General features: G+C 33.5%; 1 protein-coding gene across 1 annotated transcript in view; it reads left to right on the top strand.

The window, feature by feature from the left end:
• The window catches only part of LOC143237781 (LHFPL tetraspan subfamily member 6 protein-like), a gene marked incomplete at its 5' end in the record, with an annotated part of 69,331 nt that extends 53,784 nt beyond the window's left edge, over positions 1–15,547 (top strand). Inside the window, 2 exon segments of the mRNA XM_076477362.1 lie at positions 11,120–11,218; positions 14,737–15,547. Coding sequence (XP_076333477.1) covers positions 11,120–11,218; positions 14,737–14,855 — 218 coding nt within the window. The 3' untranslated portion in view covers positions 14,856–15,547.
• Positions 15,548–23,645: the final 8,098 nt, after the last annotated feature.

The following is a 23,645-nucleotide window of genomic DNA, read 5'->3' as shown; positions in this document are numbered from 1 at the left end:
ATGCGAACCCGCGACCCTCAGATTACTAGTCGCACGCCTTAACGCGCTTGGCCATGCCTACACAGAAAGTCAAAATACTCACTAAATGTTAATATAATAACCTATTTTTCACACAATTTTTGCTCTATAACTCAGTCAAACACCATTGGATTTTAATGAAACTTTGTGGACTTATGTAAAATATTATTCCTCATTGCTCTGCCAAAACTGGCTTATTTTTTAAAACAACAACGGGCATATGGACACTTTTCTTTGAGGGCCAAGTGTGGTCAACACTGCGTAGCAAAAGTATGAACTCTACTGAGCGTCCCTCAAGTCTCACCGAAAATCTTGAACCATGGAAACGTGCTCCCACACATATGTAATTTAATAATTAATTCATTTGATGCAAAACGAAGTCTAGCAATGAATAGTGAAGCCATGGCAACAATGGTCAACATCTTTAATGAACATTTCGCAATTACACCTAATCCATCTTCAGCAAATCTGTGATCATTACGAATTGAATAATTTTTAATATAATTACTAATTAAAAATACAATGAATAATGTCATAAAATTATAAAACATTCAGTTTAAAAAAATAGCAATTTGAATTAATTATAGTAGAACAACTTTGAATTTCCACTTAGGCTTATTCTCATTCATGATATGCTGATCTGCTTTTATCAACAGTTCATGATCATTGCATCTGACAGTTAGGATTGAAAAATTTTCTAAGGAAACAGGATGTGATGATGTTTCGTTGTGAGAATATATAGCAGAGTTAAGTGAAGTTTGATTTTAAACTATGTTCTATTAGAAACTTCCATGTATTCCGAAATGCTTATTTGTAAATGAAGTCTTGCCCATGTAGGTGGCGTTACAACTACATGTATATTTATATTACGATCTTTAAACATAAGAGTGAAGGTAAAATTTCTTCAGTTCCACAAAGAAAAGCTACTGATGCGAAGTGACTATTTGAGGATAATACAGATTTTAGTCTTTTAATATGTAAATAGAAGGACCTGAGTAGCTTGTTGAGTTGAGTTTTAATAATAAGACTTAACGTAATGAATAAGAAGTCTCAGAGGAAATTTGGAACATAATTAATATTAATCGATGGAGTTCTTTATTAGGAAGAAAGTTAAGTGTTAAGTTTTCTATTAAACATAAAGGATATTCATTGTTCCTTAAGGTGTTTTTAAGTAGAGTTATTTCCTTATGAACAAAGATGTAATCCAAGCAGATCGAGTAGGTGCTATTAAGAAGAGTTAAGACTAAGTTTAGTTTCAAATAGTTTGGCAGAAAACTGACAAAGCGTGTGTACAAACAAATAAAAGTTTCCTTTCTGTAAATGGAAGTACTAAATTTGTTGTTTTGTTTTGAACCTGAACGCCAAGAGGTTGTTTTGATTTTCAGTCTCACAAGTGTATTTTATATTAGGGCGTTAGGAATGTACGTGGTTGAGGAATATGTCAGTGTATTCGCGGTTACAGAAGAGTAGGAAAGAATCACTTAATATCTTTTGTAGAGTGCGGGTGAAGAGTCAGAACAATATTGTATATTGTATATGAGCCACGTATATTTATGATGACGAAGAAAGATGTTAGTTAGTGATGGGCCTCACGATGAGCCTATTGCAAAACCACCTATCTTGTCATAAAACTGACCATTAAAGGAAAACCACTTTGTCTTAACTCCTGAGCTTTGACCTTTCAATCTTTGCTTACATCGATACCTTTAGAGCTTTGATATTGAAGGCTTTGCTGTATTTATTGCTCAATTTTTGAGCACTGACTATCAAGTCTTTTCTCACACTTGATGATTAACTTTTGGGTTTTGGTGTCCAAGTACTAGTTTGCACTTCTAAAGAAACGGCATTTGAACCTATAAAACTCATACATTTTTGTTGTTTTTACGTTCTGAGGTAAAATAGAACGTTCAGACAAAACACAAAAAAACCTAGTTTTTCTAATTTAATACACGTAAGAATACCCTAAATTAAAACTGAACATTAGAAAATTTAGCTCTCACTTTTTTATTTTTTACTCGAACTTTTATACTTACGAAAATAAAAAGTCTATATGTTTTTCTGAAATCCTTCAAAAATATAAAATTGCTAAAATTTATTTGTTTTTGAATACATACATATTTATGTTATCTCCTTTCCCAAGTGTGGAAAGATATTTTTATGGCAATGTTAAACACAGAAATTAAGACAAGTTTTATCTTACAACGAACGATATATCTATATATATATTTTATATATATACAAACTATTGGTATTGACATTTTTAACCAAAACGTCATTTCATGACACACGATTTAAACGGCCAGATCAGACATCCCAAGTTTCAGAAATAGTTCTTCCTAATTTATAAATCATTACCAATAAAAGAAAAGGGAGTGTGTGACCAAGGCTACTCTTAATAAAACAGTGGGGTTTGCTAAAACTTTGTAATACGCTCTCACAGCTGCGAATGCAGAGCGTATTGAGTTGCATATTGCGGATTTGTGATCTTGAACCTACCGATATGCAGCTCGCCATGCTAACCATTAGGCTTTATCCTACCGTATAAGGAGCCAGAGAAGAATTATCATCATACTGTGAATGAACACACGCGTAAAATGTCTATAAATAAGGTATGCTTTATCATATAATCTGTTAATATGGAAAATAAGGTATGCTTTATCATATAAATATGGAAAATAAGGTGTTAATAATATGGAAAATAAGGTATGCTTTATCATATAATCTGTTAATATGGAAAATAAGGTATGCTTTATCATATAATCTGTTAATATGGAAAATAAGGTATGCTTTATCATATAATCTGTTAATATGGAAAATAAGGTATGCTTTATCATATAATCTGTTAATATGGAAAATAAGGTATGCTTTATCATATAATCTGTTAATATGGAAAATAAGGTATGCTTTATCATATAATCTGTTAATATGGAAAATAAGGTATGCTTTATCATATAATCTGTTAATATGGAAAATAAGGTATGCTTTATCATATAATCTGTTAATATGGAAAATAAGGTATGCTTTATCATATAATCTGTTAATATGGAAAATAAGGTATGCTTTATCATATAATCTGTTAATATGGAAAATAAGGTATGCTTTATCATATAATCTGTTAATATGGAAAATAAGGTATGCTTTATCATATAATCTGTAAATATGGAATAAACTGGTCACAAGGCTTAAGATTTTTAGAAGCTACATTGTGTAAAATGAGAGACTGAATGCACATTCAGACAAGCCTTTTGACGACCAGAACAAGACTATATAAACAATTCAAATGATCACCATGTTCTAGCAACGCGTGAATGCGTAGGCGAATTTCCATTTCATTTTTCCTTTTCATTTCAAGTGTAATTGTCCCTCATGACTGCAGTGCTAGTTTTTATTTCAAACATTCTTACCAAATAATGATCATCTCCAAGAAGTGAATACTCTTATTTACTAAATTGCTATAGCTTTGTTGGTTATTTATGAACACAAGAACATTGTGCAGGATCAACAATCATTAAATAAAGTAACGCGTTTTTTTTATCCATTCATTGAAATTAATAAATGATGCGCGATTACTACGAAATAAAAATTGTATACAAATGCACGAGCTCTTCTTCTTGTTTCAACCCGTTGGTTGGTTATTTCTGGGCTATCTGTTGCATCTATCACGGGGAATCGAACATCGGATTTTAGCTATGTAATTTCGTAAATGTACCGTTGTCCAACCGTATAACAAATCTACTGGATAAAACAGATTGTATAGAATTTTATGTATTAAAATCCCATCAGGTAAGATATCAACACGAAAACATAATTAGAGAACAACTGTATTTATCTGACTGGCGTGAAACTTGTTATCGAAGTTTGGTGGTGTTGACTGGTTACTTTTCTTCTGGTCTATCACTTCTAAAGTAGGGACGGATAACACAGATAGCGCTTCACTAGTTTTGCACAGAGTTGCACAAACAAGCAAACACAATGAAAGTAAGAAACACAACAGAGCTTAAACAACATGAAGAGTAACTCGACTGGAAAACTGGGTTCTCACTAATGGTCATCCTCTCTTTGCTGCTGGAATAATACTACAACGAGACTGTATCTAAGCTACTTTCTAGAAAAAACTGGACAAAGAAATACATAGATACATAAACAAAGAAAACATGATTCCAGTTTTTATAAGTCATATCAATGACCACTCCGTATTCACACGGGATAGTATGATCAACAATCTGTTGGCATAAAGTGACTAAGAGAAGACTTGTATAGAGAATTAAGATCAATTCAACTGAATTTTGAATATTATAGAAATAAATTATTAATAAAACTTGTTAATGAAATCAAATAAGAGTATATAATATATCCATTACTTACAAGGCATTTTATTCGATACATAACATAACGTTTTGGGACAACATGGGACCTATTGGTCCGTCTCTGCTGTTTTACACACTGAACTATATTAATTAAATAACACACCATAAAGCCAGCCCTTATTATTCATATACTTACTGCTTCTACAACATCTGAAGGCAACCCATTCCAAATGCCAACCACCCTGTTAGAAAAATAAAATTATCTTAGCTGAAGATGAGTTCCTACACTGCTAAAATTTATACTTGTGTCTCATAGTCGTACTATTTTTACTGTTAAATATGAAAGAAGATGATGCAGCAACATTATTGATTACCTCTGTTATCTTATAGATTTTAAACATTTCAATCCAGCCTATTCTAACTCTACTTTTTCAAAAGAAAACAATTTGAGAAATTTCACCCTTTCCCCATAGTACAAACCGCATGCCAGACATCATTCCAGTAACCCTTCTCTGAGTCCTTTCGAACAACTCTTTAGACATATATTTAATATTTCTGTACATGAAACCTAAAATCCAATGTGCCATACCTCTAACAACAGCACACTACCTGGATGGTTTTATAGAGTGAACAACTATTACATCAAGATCTCCTCCTTTATAACATAGTTAACGTTATTCTCGTTGTCATTGTTATGTCATTGATATAAATAAAAAAAGCAAAGGTACTAAGGCCGAGCCCTGAGGTATCCCATTTGTGGCATTAATCTAATTTGTCCGACCTCCATTTGTAACAACACTCTGCTTTCTTTCATTCAGCCACTCATCTATCCAATTTGCTAACTTACTCTCCCACACCTATAGAGACGAGTTTTTACAAGCCTTTTATGCAAAACCTTGTCAAACTGTTTCTAATTATCGTCTGTTCAAGATGAGGAACAGTGCTTAAATTATCATTAGTAAAAACCGAAGAAAAAGCACAATTTAATAACCCAGTTATCTCATAACCATCAGATACTAGCTTTTCTTTATCATCCTTCAAGAGTCCTGCCCTATCTTAAAGTTTTGTTTACATTTGATGTATTTAAAGAAATCCTTATTGTTAATTTTTATATTTTTGGCCAACTTTTTCTCTGCGTCCTTTTTTGATGTTCTAATCTCCTGTTTCACAAACTTTCTTCATCTTCTACAATCTTTCTAATTTCATGTCATGCTAGTCAATTTAAATTTTTGAAATTTATGTTGCGTTTCTTTAATTATATCTCTTATACTCTTTGTGAGCCAGTCTGGTTTTTTACTTACAGCTAACTTTATGGTAAATAAGGAATAAGTTTTCCTTGAATGTTTAAAATTTATTTTTTCCATATCTGATCAGTATCTCTAAATAGTCCAGCTGCCCAATTCTCAACAGATAATTCTTGTCGCATCCCGTATAATTTTCTCTTTTGAACTTTGCAACCAACATATCATTATTCCTTATCTCCATATGCAGCAAATTAACGAACCTAATAGAGCAATGAACACTTGCACCAAAATGTTTTTCAATTTCCACTCTCTTGATTATTCCTACATTTGAAGTTAACACTATAACTAAATAGCATTGTTTCTAGCAGGTTGCTTTACTAAATGGTGAAGATAGCCATCATGGTGGGTTAAGGCGTTCGACTCGTAATCTGAAGGTCGCGGGTTTGAATCCCCGTCGCATCAAACATGCTCGCCCTTTAAGCCGTGAGGGCGTTATAATGTGACAGTCAATCCCACTATTCGTTGGTAAAAGAGTAGCCCAAGAGTTGGCGGTGGGTGGTGCTGACTAGCTGCCTTCCCTCTGTTCTTACGCTGCTATATTAGGGACGGCTAGCGCAGATAGCCCTCGAGTAGCTTTACGCGAAACTCAAAAGAACAAACAAACTTGGCCCTCACTTTATTTAGTTTTAGTTTAAAACTTCCCTTATAGCTGAGTTAATAGTCCTAACAAACAAGCCAGCCACTACCCTATTTAAATATAATTATATATAATCCGTCTATTTCAAAAGAGCTCTTTTGTTCCCCAACTGATCCCATAAGTTCGACCAACCTATCTGCTCATCCTTACATATTAATCTAAGGCTAGCATTTAGCCATAGTGACCTATTTACAACTTCATTCCCACTGCGGTATCCCTGACAAAATGAAGTCATGGCCTTTTTCCTTAAATCCCTTTATCAACCCTTTGTGCTTGTACCAAAGCTTTTCAAGGCCTGCTTGGATACAACAGATATAATAGTGGTTGAGATGTTACTTATGTTAGGAAAAATTGCTTGGTAACAGCTGTTACGATGTGAACTACATTAAGCCGGTGAAGTTTTTTGTTTTTTTTTTTGGTTTGGTTACGACGCATCAAAATCAGGGTAAAAATTATTTAACACTATATTATTTGTTTACTTTAATGCAATATGCCATTAATTATTTTTTCATTGAGTCAACCAGCTAATGTTTTGGAAGAAATGAAGAACCAGAGAGCTAGCCTTCTTGATTCCAAAGCGTTTCAAAAGACCACAGTTTCAATAGAAAAAAGGCTACACTAGTAATAATTAATAAGAAATTCTGTGTGAGAGTAAAGAAGGATATATAGTAATGTTTCAGCCAATATGTCTCATGTATTCAGTATTAGTGAGGCTTTTGGTCCAATAGCAAGGCTATTCAGGCTATCAACGGTACGACAGACGTAGTAGTGGTTGATACTCTATATTTTAGCAATAATTATTTAACAATAAGTGATGTGAACTGGATTAAATTGGTGGAGTAATTTTTTATCCACTTTATTTATTTCAAACTTGTAGGATAATTTTATAGCTAAGATTAAAATATCTTTATTTTAAATGTGTTGACCCAGGAGTGTTTCTTTTCCTTATCTTAAATTATAAAATACAACACTCCTACGAAAAGACGTTTCTAGTCCTGATTTCTCCAAGCCCGTTCCCCTGGCTGTGGTTTCGCTAGATAGTAGATAGGGACAGTGGGAATCTCGTTAATCCATTCATTAATGGATTTAAATGGCAATTTAATTTAAATACAAAATTATTAGCCTAATATTAATAACCTTTCAAGTTGCTCTGGGGCCTATTAGGCCCCACTTTTCGGTAGAGTGTTAATGAAGATTATTCTGAAAGATAGATTAAGGCGTTTCAGGTAAGTTTGTTATAAAGGAAGTTATGCATGTTAAACAGACAGGTTTCTCAGTATGTTGGCCCGGCATGGCCAGGTGGTTAAGGCACTCGACTCGTAATCTGAGGGTCGCGGGTTCAAATCCCCGTTACAATAAACATGCTCAATCTTTCAGCCGTGGGGGCGTTATAATGTGACGGTCAATCCCACTATTCGTTGATAACAGAGTAGCCCAAGAACTAGCGGTGGATGGTGATGACTAGTTGCATTCCCTCTAGTTTTACACTGCTAAAGTATAAACGGATAGCGCAGATAGCCCTTGAGTAGCTTTGCGCAAAATTCAAACCAAACTCAGTATGTTTTGAAACCAAATGACGTGTTTAGTAGCGTTTAACTGAAAAATTAATTAATGGAGTATAAAGTAAATAACTTGCATCGTCAAAGGTAACAAATACATAAAGAGAGAATGGTAAAACTGGTTCATAAATATCTACAAACCCTCTTTCATCAGAACTATGATGTCTGATTTACAAACAAATTACCTCAGATCAAGCAACAAAGCTTATATCTTGACAAAATAAGATTTCATATTGGAACAGTTTCTATTCTCGTAAGCTCAGCTGTGCAAGTAACGTTAGGTTTTATTCGATATGACTAAATATATGCGGATTGGAAGAGAAATTGATTTTGTGGAAGTTTTTGTTCTTGCGCCCTCTTACTTTATATGCAGTAAGTTAGTATATCGTGTTTGCTAAGTGTGTCGTGAGCTAACAAGGCACTTTCTTGTTTCATTGAAAACATTGAAGCAACAGTACAGGTATCAGTTACTTTATGGGAAACATTTGATGATTTTTATAGAAAAAGAAAGTAATTACAGCCTCCGGATAATTATTGCGAACTTAAACTAGAAATTTAAGAGAGCTATTAATTATCTTGTAAGAATAAGTTTTCTTTATTTTTTGCATTTTATCCTTAATTTGTATAAGGTGAAATAGTAATATTTATATATTTTATTTCCCACTCTATTACCTTCAAATAAGATATATACTCTCTAATCATTTTAATAGGATCCCTAATTTAATCAGGTTGGGCCACCTTTCACCTATGATGCATGTGAACAAAGCGTGACCCAGAGATTAGAGTGAAAGTCGTGAATATGCGGGTCCAAAAATCACGTCTCATTAGTCATAAAATAATAACAATCATGCCTCAAGCTCAAAGGATGCCCCAAATTTAGACATCTGTTGTTTTGTGATTTTTTTTTGTTTTTTGCATTTAATTTTTTTCCCAATAAGACCGAAATATTAAGCGTGGCGAACGTGAACATGTTTGTGTTGGAATATATTAGGCGTGATGAACATATACATGTTTCTGAAGGAATGGGTCAGGTGTGATGAGCGTGAACATGTTTGTGTAGAAATTGTTTAGGCTTAGTGAATGTGAGCATGTTTGTGTGGGATTAGATCATGTTTCTACAATATATCAGCTTTTGGGAAGCTCATGTGTTCACAAAAGAATATACTCTGCAACATTATAAAATAATTACTGTAATTTCTAACGATATAAATTCAGGCTTTAGATAATAGATGTTACGTAGGATTGCCTTCATACTACAAATTTTGTTTTGTTTTCTAAGTATACAGATACAGACACATACATAAATACATATATAAGTATATATTGTCATTAATCTGTTTTCAAATTAAATAACAAACGTTTGGCTAATAACAAGAGCATGAGATTTAATCACTGTATCAGATAATCGATTTAACGTGTACACGAAAGTAATGAAACAGTGTTTCACATCTCATGAAAAGTAAGAACACTTTTTAGAAGGGTGTGACACATGAAATTAGGCTATTTTAATAGGCACGTACAATTTACAGAACATATCATAACGTGATCATTAGAATGAAGGCAAAAATCATTAATATATGTTACTGTGTTTGATGAAATAAATATGAATGCAATGCTCAGTTTTTATTAATGAATACTTAAGATTCTTAAAATGATTGTTTTGAATTAATTATTCTTGTATTGCGAAAAATATTCCATTTATGGTCAGCTATCCACGCAGAACAGCAAAGAACTTAGTTCACTATATATTTTATTTCTTTGGTTAAAAAAACAATAGGATATTTACGAACACCTTTAACGTAGATTGTGATTTTTATTATGCAATGATAACGTTGGGTTACCAAAATATTCCATCTTTGTCCATACTATATGTATACGAGTATACATAGAATTTTCTGTCATTTTTGTCAGGGTTTTAGAAAGGTTTTTACAAATCAACAACTAACAACTGAATGTCAAGTTGTCCTTTTGTAGGAAATACGGTAAATCAATAACCAATACAAACTGATATCACTCGACTTCTGGCCCCATCAACATTTTTATACTCTGAGATCACGTTTTCAAGACAGCTAAAGTCAACGGTTATTGTCTCCACCATCTTGAATACTCACTTGTCTCGGATCCTTATTCGAGAATTTGCGTTGAACCTTAAAAACACATAATTACATTTAAAAAACTATGGAACTCATATATCATATATTATAATGCAATAATTCCAATCATTCAATTTCTTTTTTCAACCTTATTAAGAAACTACAGAAAAAGTATTGAAAACTGTTTTATAGTCGTTATGAGACTTAGAGCTTTATATTCATAGAAAGTTCGTTTTGTCATTTTTCGCGACACAAGTACATATATATGTTTAAAACCTGCACGTCTCCTGTAACTTCGATGTTGTTTGATAACATTGACGAAGATATCAGTATGTTCCTATCTTTATTCTGGTATACAGTTGTTTCTTATCACAATTTTTATCACAGTTTGTATTGGTATATCACTCTTCTTTAAAAAACTCAGTCTACTCGTGTATTTATTTTGACAAACAGCTCTATCTTATCTTACTCTCCAGTTTTTGTGTCGGTATGCTGTTATTAGTTAACTCAATGTTACTATACCCGTCTTTTTTAACTCATTCTATTCCTGTCTTTATGTTCGTATACAGTTGTTTCTTAACTCATTATATTTCCGCCTTGGTTCAAGTATACTACTTTTTCTGACTTTTGTCAACTACTAACGTTGTATCGATACACTATTATTCACACTATTCTTTCTTAGATCATTAAAAATGATAATATTTAGACAAACTTCTGTTAAAAATTTAATTTTTTTAAGAGCAAAATTATTCAAGGCACCCACTATATTGTACACTTTTGTGTTTAACTTTTTATACAAGTTATTCTACAAATATATTCATTTTTAAGGAATAAAAAGTATTGCAGTTCTCCAGAATATCCAGTGATTGAACGGAAAGAGATAAAAAAATTACATTATTAAAGTTATGTTGCTCATCGTAAGAAACTATTCGAAATATATAATTTGAAAAAATATTAAATTAATTCTTTATTTCACTCTACGCTTAATTGAAACCTTAATAACAGAATGTTTGAATGAAACTGAATAAAATTTCTAATTTTTCATTTCTGACCGAGATGTTGAACTGTAATTTTATAGAAACAGATAACAAGAGAAACTAACTACCTATTGGTTGTTGTATCGAACGTCACCAATCGTAGCTCGTGTTCTCGTATACATAAATAAGAATTAATCTAATTTATTCGTTTTGTTTTGTTACAGCTGTTGTTATGATCATTGGTTGCACTATCTATCCTAATGGCTGGGGGACCAGAGAAGTAAGGGAGGTGTGCGGAGGAATATCCGATTCTTACTATCTTGGTAAGTTTTTGCCAATTACTAAAAATATCTGGGCCACAATCAAATGTGTTTTCTTCAATACTTTAACAAAGATAAATGGAAATAATGGAACTCATCATCATATTTTATATTTTATTATATGTCGATGTTTTCCGAAAATAACATTATTTTTATTTTTATTTACTTTTAAATCAGTTAAATTATTTTTATAAACAATTCAAGAAGAGCTTTATTAAAAGTGATTACAATAATAATAAGATGAACATTATAGCGCTTCTCTGTCACACAAAACACGTGAAGAAAAATCTTCTTACCCTGGTAATCTACATGTCTTCACGCCTGCACTGCTGGCCCAAAATCTTGAGGTCAATGAACACAAAAGAAAAAATATGCATTTTGCGTTGGATTTAACCACTTATTTGAGTAGAGCTTCGAAAGACGAAAATAAGAAAAGGGAAAATAAAAATAAAACATTTTTTAGCATTTAATAGGGAAAATATGAACACTATTAAATTAGCCGAAACACTAGCTGGTCAAAAGTATAAGACCATACTGAAACGAAGCGTTAATCGGAAAACACGTAACGAAATTTAGTCATTTGTGTTCAAGCATTAGCGTTGTCAACATCTCTCACTGACATCTCCTGTATTACATTGGGTAAAAACATGGCAAAGGCTAAAAAGTTGAGAGAGTTTAAACGGGGCAGAATATTCGAGCTGCAAAAGCAAGATCTCTCTAACGTGCCATCGCTGGTGAGATTGGGCGTAGTAAAACTGCTGTTGCAATTTTTTTAAAAGACTCTGAGGGATACGGAATGAGAATTTTAAGTGGTCGGCCCAAGACAAATTCGCCGGCGTTAAGCAGGAGGAACCCGTTTAAGGCTCTTACGGACGCAGAATGCAGCTCAAGAACAGTAAGACGGTATCTACGAGAAAATGTTTTAAAAACCATAAATGTCTTCAAGGGCCACGCCTCCTTCCACACCACAAAACACCTCGGTTAAACTTTGCTGAGAAGCACCAAACATGGGACGTAGAAAAGTGGAAGAAGATTTGGTTCTCTGATGAGAAACAATTTAACCTAAATGGTCCAGATGACTTCCAACGTTACTGGCACGATAAGAACATCCCACCGGAGACATTTTCTACACGGCACAGTAGAGAAGGTTCCATTATGATTTGGGGTGCTTTCTCCTTCCATGGAGCAATGGAGCTTCAGGTTATGCAGGGGCGTCAAACAACGGCTGGCTATATTGGCATGTTGGAGAGAGCATCTTTATTGATTGAAGGCTCTCGCTTGTGTGAAAATGACTGGATCTTTCATCAGGACAACGCTGCAATCCACAGTGCCCGCAGGACAAAGGACTGTTTTATGGCAAATAACGTGATTCTTTTGGACCATCCAGCGTGTTCGCCCGAACTGAACCCCACTGAAAATGTTTGAGGTTGGATGGCAAGGGAAGTCTATAGAAGTGGACGTCATTTCCAAACAGTGCATGATCTTCGTGAAGCCCTCTTCACCGCTTGGAATAACATTCCAGCCAGCCTTCTGCAAGCGCTTATATCGACCATGCCAAAGCAAAATTTTGAAGTTATTCGCCGTGCAACTCACTATTGAGACATCTTGTTGGGCATTTCCTACCCTATTTAGGACTTCTTTTTATTATAGTCTTAAATTTTTGACCAGCTAGTATTTAGGCTAATTTCATAGTGTTCACATTTTCCCTATTAAATGCTAAAAAAGTTTTTTATTTTTAATTTCCCTTTTCTTATTTTCATCTTTCGAAGCTCTACTCAATTGAGTGGTTGAGTCTAACAACGCAAAATGCATATTTTTTCTTTATGTTAATTGGCCTTAAGATTTTGGCCAGCAGTGTATATTCAATACACTAGTAGTTTCGGCCTTAGGCGGGCATCGGGTGACAGTCACATTACTTGGACCTCACCCCGAAAGTAGTCGCGCACTATATTTTCGTGTGAGCGATGTTTAATACAGATTCTGTGAGATAGTTCACAGTCTTGTTTTTTTGCTGGCACGTAAACAAACCTTCTTTACAAGATCGAGTTTTGGGCGGCGGAGTTTGTTTTTTTATCGCCGTCCTAATATCTAATGTTTCAACTCCGGCATTAAATAAGTGTCGGTTTAATATAACAAAGAAGAACTGTTATGCCTTCAGGCGAATGAAATACCATTGAATGAAAGACCATGAAATGCGGTCTCTTCCACTGAACAATAGCTCCTGTCTTTAGTTTAAAAATTCAGTTTTCTCAAAACCTGCCTACTGTTTTGTTTTTTTACAATTATCCTACGATAATAGAAAGTTTGAAATATTTTAATGCTCTTTCGTTTTTAACCTCATTTCAATTAAATATTTAACAATAAAAATGTGACTATTTTGGTATGTAGTAGGGTATTCCATAAGTTGCAGATATCCAATCACCTACGAACGAGATACTTAGCTGCGTAGGACATGATGCAAGGATCATTTTCCGTGCTAATTTCTTTGATCCAAATAGTTTTTAAGGTGTTTCTTTACTCAAAGAAAGTCTCCGTTTTCTCCACTTTTTAACTGATCTCGAATCTTTCTCCTCTTGCCCTCATTTCAATTTTAGGGCAAGTCATCAGATACACCCGTAATTTTACTGCTACCCTACGCAGACTTACTTCTCTTTAGGTACTCGACAACACCTCCTCCGCTGAGGTTTTCTAGCCTTTCTTAGGGTTAACTTTATGAGCAACCTCTGTGTCATCGTGATCGCATTCACATCCGTTACAGTTGAATTAGACCTCGTTTCTAACTCACCAAAAAAAAAAAAAAATAATAACACTTAGAGATTCTGACTTCTTGTCTCAAAAGTTCCTCATGGGTTGCACAAAAAGCTTGGAAAAACGTGTTCTACGTATAATGAACTATAATAATGCCATGACCATTGTTAAAATTATTCAAAAATATCTTCTTTGGACGTTATCTAATTATAGGTCGGTGTAAATATATGGATTCCTCATAAAATGATGCATTTTCTCTCTATTTATAACGCTATTAAGAGTCAGAGAGTGCTTGTTAATCTGTAATTCACATTTGTCCTTTATACTTTGGTAGAAACTGATACGATTTCTATTAATGTTTGACTTTTCTTTACGTTTATGTTACAGTAACGACTATTTCTTAAACTAAGAATTTAGATTGCTTGTACCAAGTTAAACAGTAAATGTTTATAACTGCAACTACAAAATGAATTGCAGGTCACTCAACATTATGAAAAGTAGAACAGCAGAATTGAATAGTAGGAGCAAATAAGAATGCACGAGAGAGTAAAAAAAACAGAAAAATGAAAATTTGCTAAATGTATTTGAAGGAACGAAATGGCTCTTTTATATGCCGGTATAAATAATGGTTGCTAAAAATAATATATTTTATCTAACTACGTTTTTCTACTAAGAACTTGCAATAATATACATAGTGTGTAAAAAACAACAACAAAAACATGTTTTATATGTAAATGAATAAATACAAGTATCTAATGATTTTTGTTTTTCAGGAACTTGCCAGCTGTCGTGGTCATTCTACTTGATGGGGGCTGGTGTGGCAATGTTGTTCTTGTGCGCCATCTTGTCTTTTTGGGCTTCTCGGATCAAACCGCACTCTTATCGGATATGACCTATGGGAAGGGACTTCGTAAGGGTCTGAGATTCATGAAGACAAAACTTTCGGTATTTTCAAAGTGAATATAACGCGAAAGTAATAAATTGTGATAGGTTTGAAATTCATTATTTCTTATCTTTATGACGGCATCAACAATGACCGCAAGAAAATGCCATTGTTGCATACAAAAACTTGAATAACCCTAAAACTACGCCGCCTAGCGATAATTTTAGATCTCCAAGAAAAAAAAATTGAAAAACCAACAAACGCCGCTCATCAAAGCACACTACTGATTTCAATAAACTTAAGGGCATGACAATGAAAAGAAAAGCTTTTTCTTCTGAGTGAACTATATTTATTAAAGTAATTCGCTCCATGCTGGGTTTTTAAGTAATTTAGGTGAATGAAGTCAGATACAATAAATCCAAAAGTAAAACATAACATGATGTCTTGCTTGCTTTTAAAAATCTTAGTGACGATGTCATAGGAATGAATGTGTAAATATTATCGCTTTTAAATCTGTTATTTGACTCCATATTTAGAAAAAAGGAGAAATATTTTGAGTGCTTCTATTGTTGTTGTTTTTTGCTTTTTAATCTCGCAAATATAACAGTTATTTTAGAAAGTGTAAATTAAAATATATGTAAGAAATTTTACCGATTTTCCAATCATACTACTTGTGTAAAAAATAAAAGTCGATTTTCGAATTGCTTGACATTGATTATTCTATGTGTGTGTGTGCACGCGCGCAAACGTGTGTTTGTCCTACTTAATTAATAGATACATTCATGAATACGTGCGAATGTATAGTAAGGTAACCAAGTTTACTTACCTGTCTTCCTGGATGGCTTGGTTGTGTTAACATGTTTAATTTCCAAACAGCTACACCTTTCTGGATGAATCTGTAACCTCCGGCAAATTATTTCAAACACACACACACACACATACTCCATGCATTCAACTGATGGATAGCCGTGTCTCGGTGTAATTCTTCCAACAAAGGGTTGCAAGTCGTGTTTTTCTCACGTTTCACCCAGCACAGGATAACAGATAACACAATTAGTCGTTATTCCTTTATTAGGGTACCTTATTCATATTTTTACATGCCATTGGATTCCTTTCCTTTTACATTAATAATAATAAATACAAAACTTTATGTGTACATCTACAAGTATTTTAAAATATAAAACTTTAAAATGAAATACGAAATACCTTCAAACCACTTCTTCGTTTTGAATTAGTAGAAAGATTATATATATATACATAAATGAGCTTACAATTCTTTTCAGTTGCTCTTTCTATATATTATATACACATTTATACATTTATATATAGAATATTAATACTAAACAGTCAAGTAAAATGAAACAAAATCAAATAACCTGTACCTTGGGGATCTTTTTGATCAGTGCAGCGTTGTTTATTTTTGTTTAGGCCTGTTTACGTTCACAACAAATTATATGTATACATGTATACACATGCTACTAAATTCAATTACTACATATATATATTTATGTGTGTGTGTACTTTTTTTCCTTGTAGCCTAGGAAAGGTTTTTCTTATTAATTAAGCACAAAGCTACTCAATCTGTGCTCTGTCCACCACAGGTCAACAAGAAACACTGTTTCTAACATTGTAAGTCTGCAGACATTCCGCTGTGACACTGGAGGATTCCTGAGGAAGGCGTTGAGAACCACACATAATATTATAGCTTAAAACAGTTTGTAGCATAAAACTCGCTGCGAATTTTTAGATAAAGTTTAAACAAATACCTTCACTTGCAAAGCTATAAACATATTTTTCTGTGTTGAAATTTATGAAAACGAGTATACCCTTTTTATTGCGATTAAAATCATTTTTTAAATTGGAGAGAATAGTAAAGTTCAGAGTAGAACTGAGTGAAAGATAAAAACAAAAAGTTCAAAATGGATCGAAGAGCTGCGCCATCAGTAGTAATCTAGAAGCATTTTGGCCGGGGATGCTTCGCTTAATCTAATATAGTATTGCGTTATTCAATAAAGGTTTCAAAATGTGGTCGAAATGTCGATGCATTAAGCATGACTTGGAAGGAGACTTAGGAAACAATAGACTTTTTAAATAGATGTAAATAGAAACTAAGGTAAAACTGAGTTGAAACATTTACTACAAAGGAAGCAATTATACCATAAGATTTAAAACCTCCAAGGTTTGCTTTACCTGAAAGAACAGCTCATAACTTGGGATATTAAAGATATCCTCAGAAGTTAGAAAGCTCTAGTGGAAGTTATGTTCGGAGATTTATTACATTTCTATACATATGCCATAGATTTTACAAGTATTTAATTTTGACCTGCATGATCCAATTCCTTTTTCATGCAGCAAATATCATGATAAACACATATACCATAATCGTTCATATATATATATTAGATGTCATTTTGTGTTTGTGTCTTTGGTTCCTTATATTTGGATTGTCATTTATCAGTACCTATTAAATCGCAGAAGAAATTAGTTTTAGGTAAAATACAAAATATAATGTTTGTTTTGCTTATTTTTGTACCTTAGAAACACAAAACGAAGTATTAATTGTAAATAGATATATCCCTGTGATGCACATTGAGAGGTTTGTAAACGCTGTTTTACCGTAATAAACCAATAACAATATAAAGGTTAGAAATACCTAAGAATATAATTATTCACACCCAGTAGGTTTGATTACTTAGATAACATTTTATTTTTACAGTTTAGTCTTAGACTTCTCTTAAATTATAGTAGGGTTATAAGGTAGCATTTTAAGTACATTAGTTTTTAATTTTTGCGCGCTATTTGTATTTGGTGTGAGAAAAACCTACAAATGATTGTTATATTATTACATCAATAGCCTGCGTCAAGTATATATATATATATATTTCACTAAAAATATATATATTTATTTGCAGTAGCATCAGAGATGTTCAAGTACTACACAAAGGTGTAAACAAAAACATTTTTTTCATGTTTCTGTGAGATTTTACATGAGATATTTTCCGATCGGTATCGTTCGTCGTTGACATCTGGATTACATTAGGGCGAACTGTGACCTTTTAGTAAATTGCTCTTTTACGCCTATACGAAACTGTCAGAATTATTTCTGAACAATCTTTGTGGTGTCATATTTATCACTGTCAGTTTAATAAACATAGTGGTTGGCGTTAATGTTAATAAAACGTAAAGCTTTCTACGTATTTATGTTCCATTGTTTTCTTCTAGAACAACGACAACTGACTTCAAATGAAGATCTGTTGTTAACAAAGGAGAAAAAAAATGAGTTTTATATTTGTTTTGTTGTAGCGAAAAGAGTTAATAGATTATATGCAATTTGCTGCGGGGATTGACACTGAATATTAACGTTTATAAGATTATAAAGATTATCAATGAACCACTAGGAGATGGAATGAAAAAGTAAAAAGACGTTTTCATCTTTTTTTGGCTCTCAAAACTTTATATATATAAACTAGAATATATTTGTGTTAGTTGATGTATTGAGAATATATTTGTGTTGATTGCTTTGTTTTTTTACTCTAATTTAAAACCTGATTATCAACCAATAAGATAATTTTACTTCCCTAAGTTTTTATTCTGTTTAGTTCTCAGTCCTTCACTGGATTACTTATTAATGCTTATAAGAATCGTGAGCGTTAAGTCACTTTGTTTTTTTCCTTGTTTAATTTTTTGATACGTGCAATTGATAAGTAGATGAGGTACTTCATGTTATAGCATGATAGAAAAATATTGATATGGTTTTCTAATATCACGTGCTTTTCGTCGAATAATTTAAAAAAAAAACTTATGAGCGTAAGTAAGGAAGAATATATTAAAATATATTGACCACACTACATTTTCATATCCAGTACTGACAAGGCTGTTTGTCCAACACTAAACCTCATTCGGCTGACCGGGATATTGTTTTCAGATTTAATTTATTGTAATGTTTCTGACAGTATTTGAAAGTTGAGGATGAAAAGAAAGCAGAAACTAAGGTTCTTTCTGTCTGTAATTGCACCACAATTGGTGATCTTGTCAACGCTGGAGGACCGGCATGGCCAGGTGGTTATGGCGCTTGACACTTAATCTGAGGGTCGTGTGTTCGAATCCCTGTCCCACCACACATGCTCGACCTTTCAGCCGTGGGTGCGTTATAACGTGATGGTCAATCCCACTATTCGTTGGTAAAAGAGTAGCCCAAGAGTTGGCGGTGAGTGGTGATGACTAGCTGCCTTCCTTCTAGTCTTAAACTGCAAAATTACGTACGGCTAACGCAGATAGCCCTCGAGTAGCTTTGCGCGAAATTCAAACCAAACCAAGCCAACGCTGGATTCGTTGGTAAAAGAGTAGCCCAAGAGTTGGTGGTGGGTGAGGATGACTAGGTGCCTTCCCTCTAGTCTTACACTGCTAAATTAGGGACGGCTAGCACAGATAGCCCTCGAGTAGCTTTGTGCGAAATTCCAAAACAAACAAACAAACAAAACAACGCTGGAAACGAGTTCTTGAGATGACTGAAAAGAAGTGTTGTTTAAAACATTAGATCTTGTAGAATTCTTAATATCCACGTATTTCTGTGAGGACTTTTTCAGATGTTTCGCAAAACTGTTATTTTTCTGTATTATAGTATCTGTGTATTTGATATCTTTGGTTGTGAAGTGAGTTCATAGTTTGCTGTAAGACTCCCTAAAATGAAAATATTCTCGACTCAGAGGTGTAACTAAATTATTTAATTAGTTGTACAACTGATCTGTAACGTATCAATATTTTATGTGCTGTAAAGATTACTGAAAATTTTCTGCTATGTTTATAGTGTAGTCGCGAAAAATAGCACATAATCAAAAACCAACTAAGACTGACAGAAAAACTTCCTAGATCTCAAATCATTCGTGTAAAGGATTACAGGTAATATCACTTTTCAGTATAATAAGCGAAATAAATGAAGAAGTCAATAAGTATAGGATATACAAAAGGTTGATTTAAGGCTCATGTTTCGCACTTATTCAATAGCTAGAAATTCTAGTCAGACTCTCAACGAATCACTTAAATTTCAGTTCTCAAGCAAACAGTTGTTATTGCTTACGTCATTTATGAATTCATTCATAAATACTTGTTGAAAGTAAACGTTCTAATTTTAGAGCGGGGCTCAGACTTAAATGTTTGCCAAGTTCTGTTGAATGTGATTAAATCACTCTGAATTCCATCTTGACAAAATGGAAAGATGATAAAAAATTAAAAACGTATTAATATGCAAACTTTCAGTTAACACTAATAATTAAATACCTGTGCAGTTTGACTAATTCTTTAAGAGACAAACTATATACCCAACTCTCTTTTTGGTGAAAATCTACAAGTAAAAGTGGGCTTTCTTTTTGAAGCTCTTGTAATGTTCTTCAAACGTCTTACCTTAAAAGTTTTGCATCTTAATTTAATAAGATTATATTCCTTCTTCTTTTTTTCTCTTAAGAACGCAAAAACCAAACACAAATTTTCTGGATAATTTATTACTTTGTATTTTGGTTATTATGAAAAACAAGCCAAAATGCTAAAATTTGTATGTACGGTCTTTGACTTGTATAATTTTGTTGTGGTGTGAGTTTTGTTCAAACTCAACTATTTACAATAGCTGCTACAATAACAATATACGGGTTATTCTACACAATATTTTTGTTTTTCAATATATGGAAATGGTTAATATGAACTTGGTTTGCTTTTGGACTACTAAGTAAACATTCCAAGTTTGATTTGGGTAGATCAACCCCTTTAGCAGGAAATGCGTCCACAGACAAACAGAAAGCTTTCTTTGATATTGGATACTTACAGCATCGGTATAGCTCAATATGTATAGCACATATGTGAAGAATGGCTCTAAGCTGACTTTTATACTCAGCTCTGAAAATTTTTTTGGTAGGAAATTTCACACCACAGTCACTATATTGGCTGTGTTCGCACGTTTTACTTAAGTAGCATCATCCACTAAGTGCATGATGGACATAAAAAATAACTCTATGTACATAACTGCAGAAAACAGTCTATCGAAAATAGATACTTTAAAGAAACTTTTAAAACACGAGCTGTTGGATATATCTACGAAATCAGAGTTCTATATTGACCGTCAATTATGAAGTGCGTATCACAAATCTTCGCCCACTACGTTCTCTGGTTATTTCCAACGATTTTTCTTTGAAATGCTCTTGTGAATCATCATGTAGAACTTTGAAATGCTCTTATGAATCATCATGTAGAACTTTGAAATACTCTTGTGAATCATCACGTAGAACTTTGAAATACTCTTGTGAATCATCATGTAGAACTTTGAAATGCTCTTGTGAATCATCATGTAGAACTTTGAAATACTCTTGTGAATCATCATGTAGAACTTTGAAATGCTCTTGTGAATCATCATGTAGAACTTTGAAATACTCTTGTGAATCATCACGAAGAACTTTCTGATCCGCAAACATCAGTTATTTTAAGATCGTTTCAGCATTAATTGATTCTTTCTTGTTTCGTGAGTTAACTAGAAGAAAAACAGTAGTAAAGTATGGATTTTCAGCCGCTAAGAATAAGCACTGTTGGTTATAAATAGTTTTAAAGCGTGTTCTGTAACACGTGAAGAAGTTTTAAGTAACTTTAAATAAGCTTCAAGAAATTAAACTTTTATATTATTATAAATCAGATGTTTTCTACACAGTTAAACGAAATGTAAGATTATTAAATAAGAGTCGCTTAGTGTCGGATATTAATAAACTATTCTGGGGAGATGGTTTAGTAATTTGGTTAACCAAAATTATTGAGAACTCTAACTATTAGCTGTCACTTGGTTACTTGGTAAGAATAAAACTGTTGGCATAACTCTAACTATTAGCTGTCACTTGGTTACTTGGTAAGAATAAAACTGTTGGCATAACTCTAACTATTAGCTGTCACTTTGTTACTTGGTAAGAATAAAACTGTTGGCATAACTCTTGACATTCATTAAAGCCCAAAAATCATGTTTTATCCCATTATTATTTTTTTTGGGGATATCCGCATAAAGTTACACATAGATCATCCCTTATTTGTCATTCCTACATTAGAGAGACACCTTGTCAATAGCACTCGCCACCATCTCTTGGACCTAGGCCTGGCATGGCCAAGCGCGTAAGGCGTGCGACTCGTAATCCGAGGGTCTCGGGTTCGCGCCCGCGTCGCGCTAAATATGCTCGCCCTCCCAGCCATGGGGGCGTATAATGTGACGGTCAATCCCACTATTCGTTGGTAAAAGAGTAGCCCAAGAGTTGGCGGTGGGTGGTGATGACTAGCTGCCTTCCCTCTAGTCTTACACTGCTAAATTAGGGACGGCTAGCACAGATAGCCCTCGAGTAGCTTTGTGCGAAATTCCAAAACAAACAAACAAACCAAAACAATCTCTTGGACCAATCTAAAATCGTCACTTTTCTAACGCATCTGTATGTGACCTAGTAATGTAGAGCGTGATCCTGCAGTAATGAAAACAAACTATAGAACCTTGATTTGCAGTCTGGCACGTTAACCACTTGTCCAAGTCCAGCCAGAATACTTTTAGGTAATTTTAGTTCGGGAAGGTGCGATTAAGTTCTGAATTGTAGAAGTGTTTACTGGTAAAATGAATTATAACAATCCTAAATCTTTCTATTAAATAATGAATTTAAAAACCGATTAGTACAGTTTATGAAGTCTACATAAAAATTATTCCTTTTATATAAAATAATAAAGAGAAAAATTGAAAATAGGAGTGTAGTGGACGAGGTAGTTCAGTTATATTATGTAATTTTCTCGGTTTCATATTAGTTTCCATTATTCCGGATTTATTTATTAAATTAAAAATAAAGAACAAAAAAGGCTAATAACAGTAACTAAAACTACATTTAATGTAGGCTTATAAATTTCTATTTTGTTCTTATTTTTTCTCTTTTTAATTAGTTGATTGACGTTTTTTTGGCTGTAAAACAACTAGGCTATTTGCGCCAAGCATCGGGTAAAAATTGTAAAAGTATTTTTTTTATAAAATGTAAAATACACAGAGTTAAAACTAAACAACGCCCAAAATGCAGTTAACAGGTTCAAATAGAATGTACAATGCCAATGACTCATAAAAATTTGAAAACGCACTCAAGTTTGACAGTGTAACTATCACTCATGACACTGTCCAATGTCACTGGAAACACAGAAAATACATGTCTAAGATGGTGCCGTTGCTCAAAGTCGTAACGACAGTCAAACGTGGGCCATGGTGGCCCGAGTGTCACAAACGTTGCACAGTGCTGGATCAGTTCCACATAAAAGAAAACAATGAGCTAAAAAGCTATGACCAGTGTGTAGCCTTGCCGGCACTACTTCCTCCATTCAATCCTTACGGAAACAAGAGGACCAAAGAACAGCAGAAGTTTTGATCTGTAACAGCTTATTTTGACATTGCTCACTCCAAGTTGACTGCCAACTGGCCGGAAGCTGAGCCTTGAATACAGGACCTTTGTTTATATATGAAATAGGCACGGCCATGATAACAACACTAGAACATCCGGATTTAGTTGGTTTGTGAGCGAGCTCGTTCCCGCGAACTCCGACGTCACAGGATATCTAGAAAAATGAGTCGAAAACATAAGATAGAGAATAATGGATCAGTCGTTGTAAAATATCGAAAAGAACAGGGTAAGAACTAACGTTAAGCGATTACAGGGCCAGTAAAGAGCTAATAAAGTCGGTGTAAATAATACAATCGCTGTACTACATAGCTTCTATATGATCCAGGGCAAGAGAAATGGCATAAAACTCGACAGGGCC

Source organism: Tachypleus tridentatus, chromosome 13, assembly GCF_004210375.1.
Source record: "Tachypleus tridentatus isolate NWPU-2018 chromosome 13, ASM421037v1, whole genome shotgun sequence".
NCBI lineage: Eukaryota > Metazoa > Arthropoda > Merostomata > Xiphosura > Limulidae > Tachypleus > Tachypleus tridentatus.
Note: the sequence above shows the minus strand (reverse complement) of the source record. Positions and strands in the feature narration are given on the sequence as shown.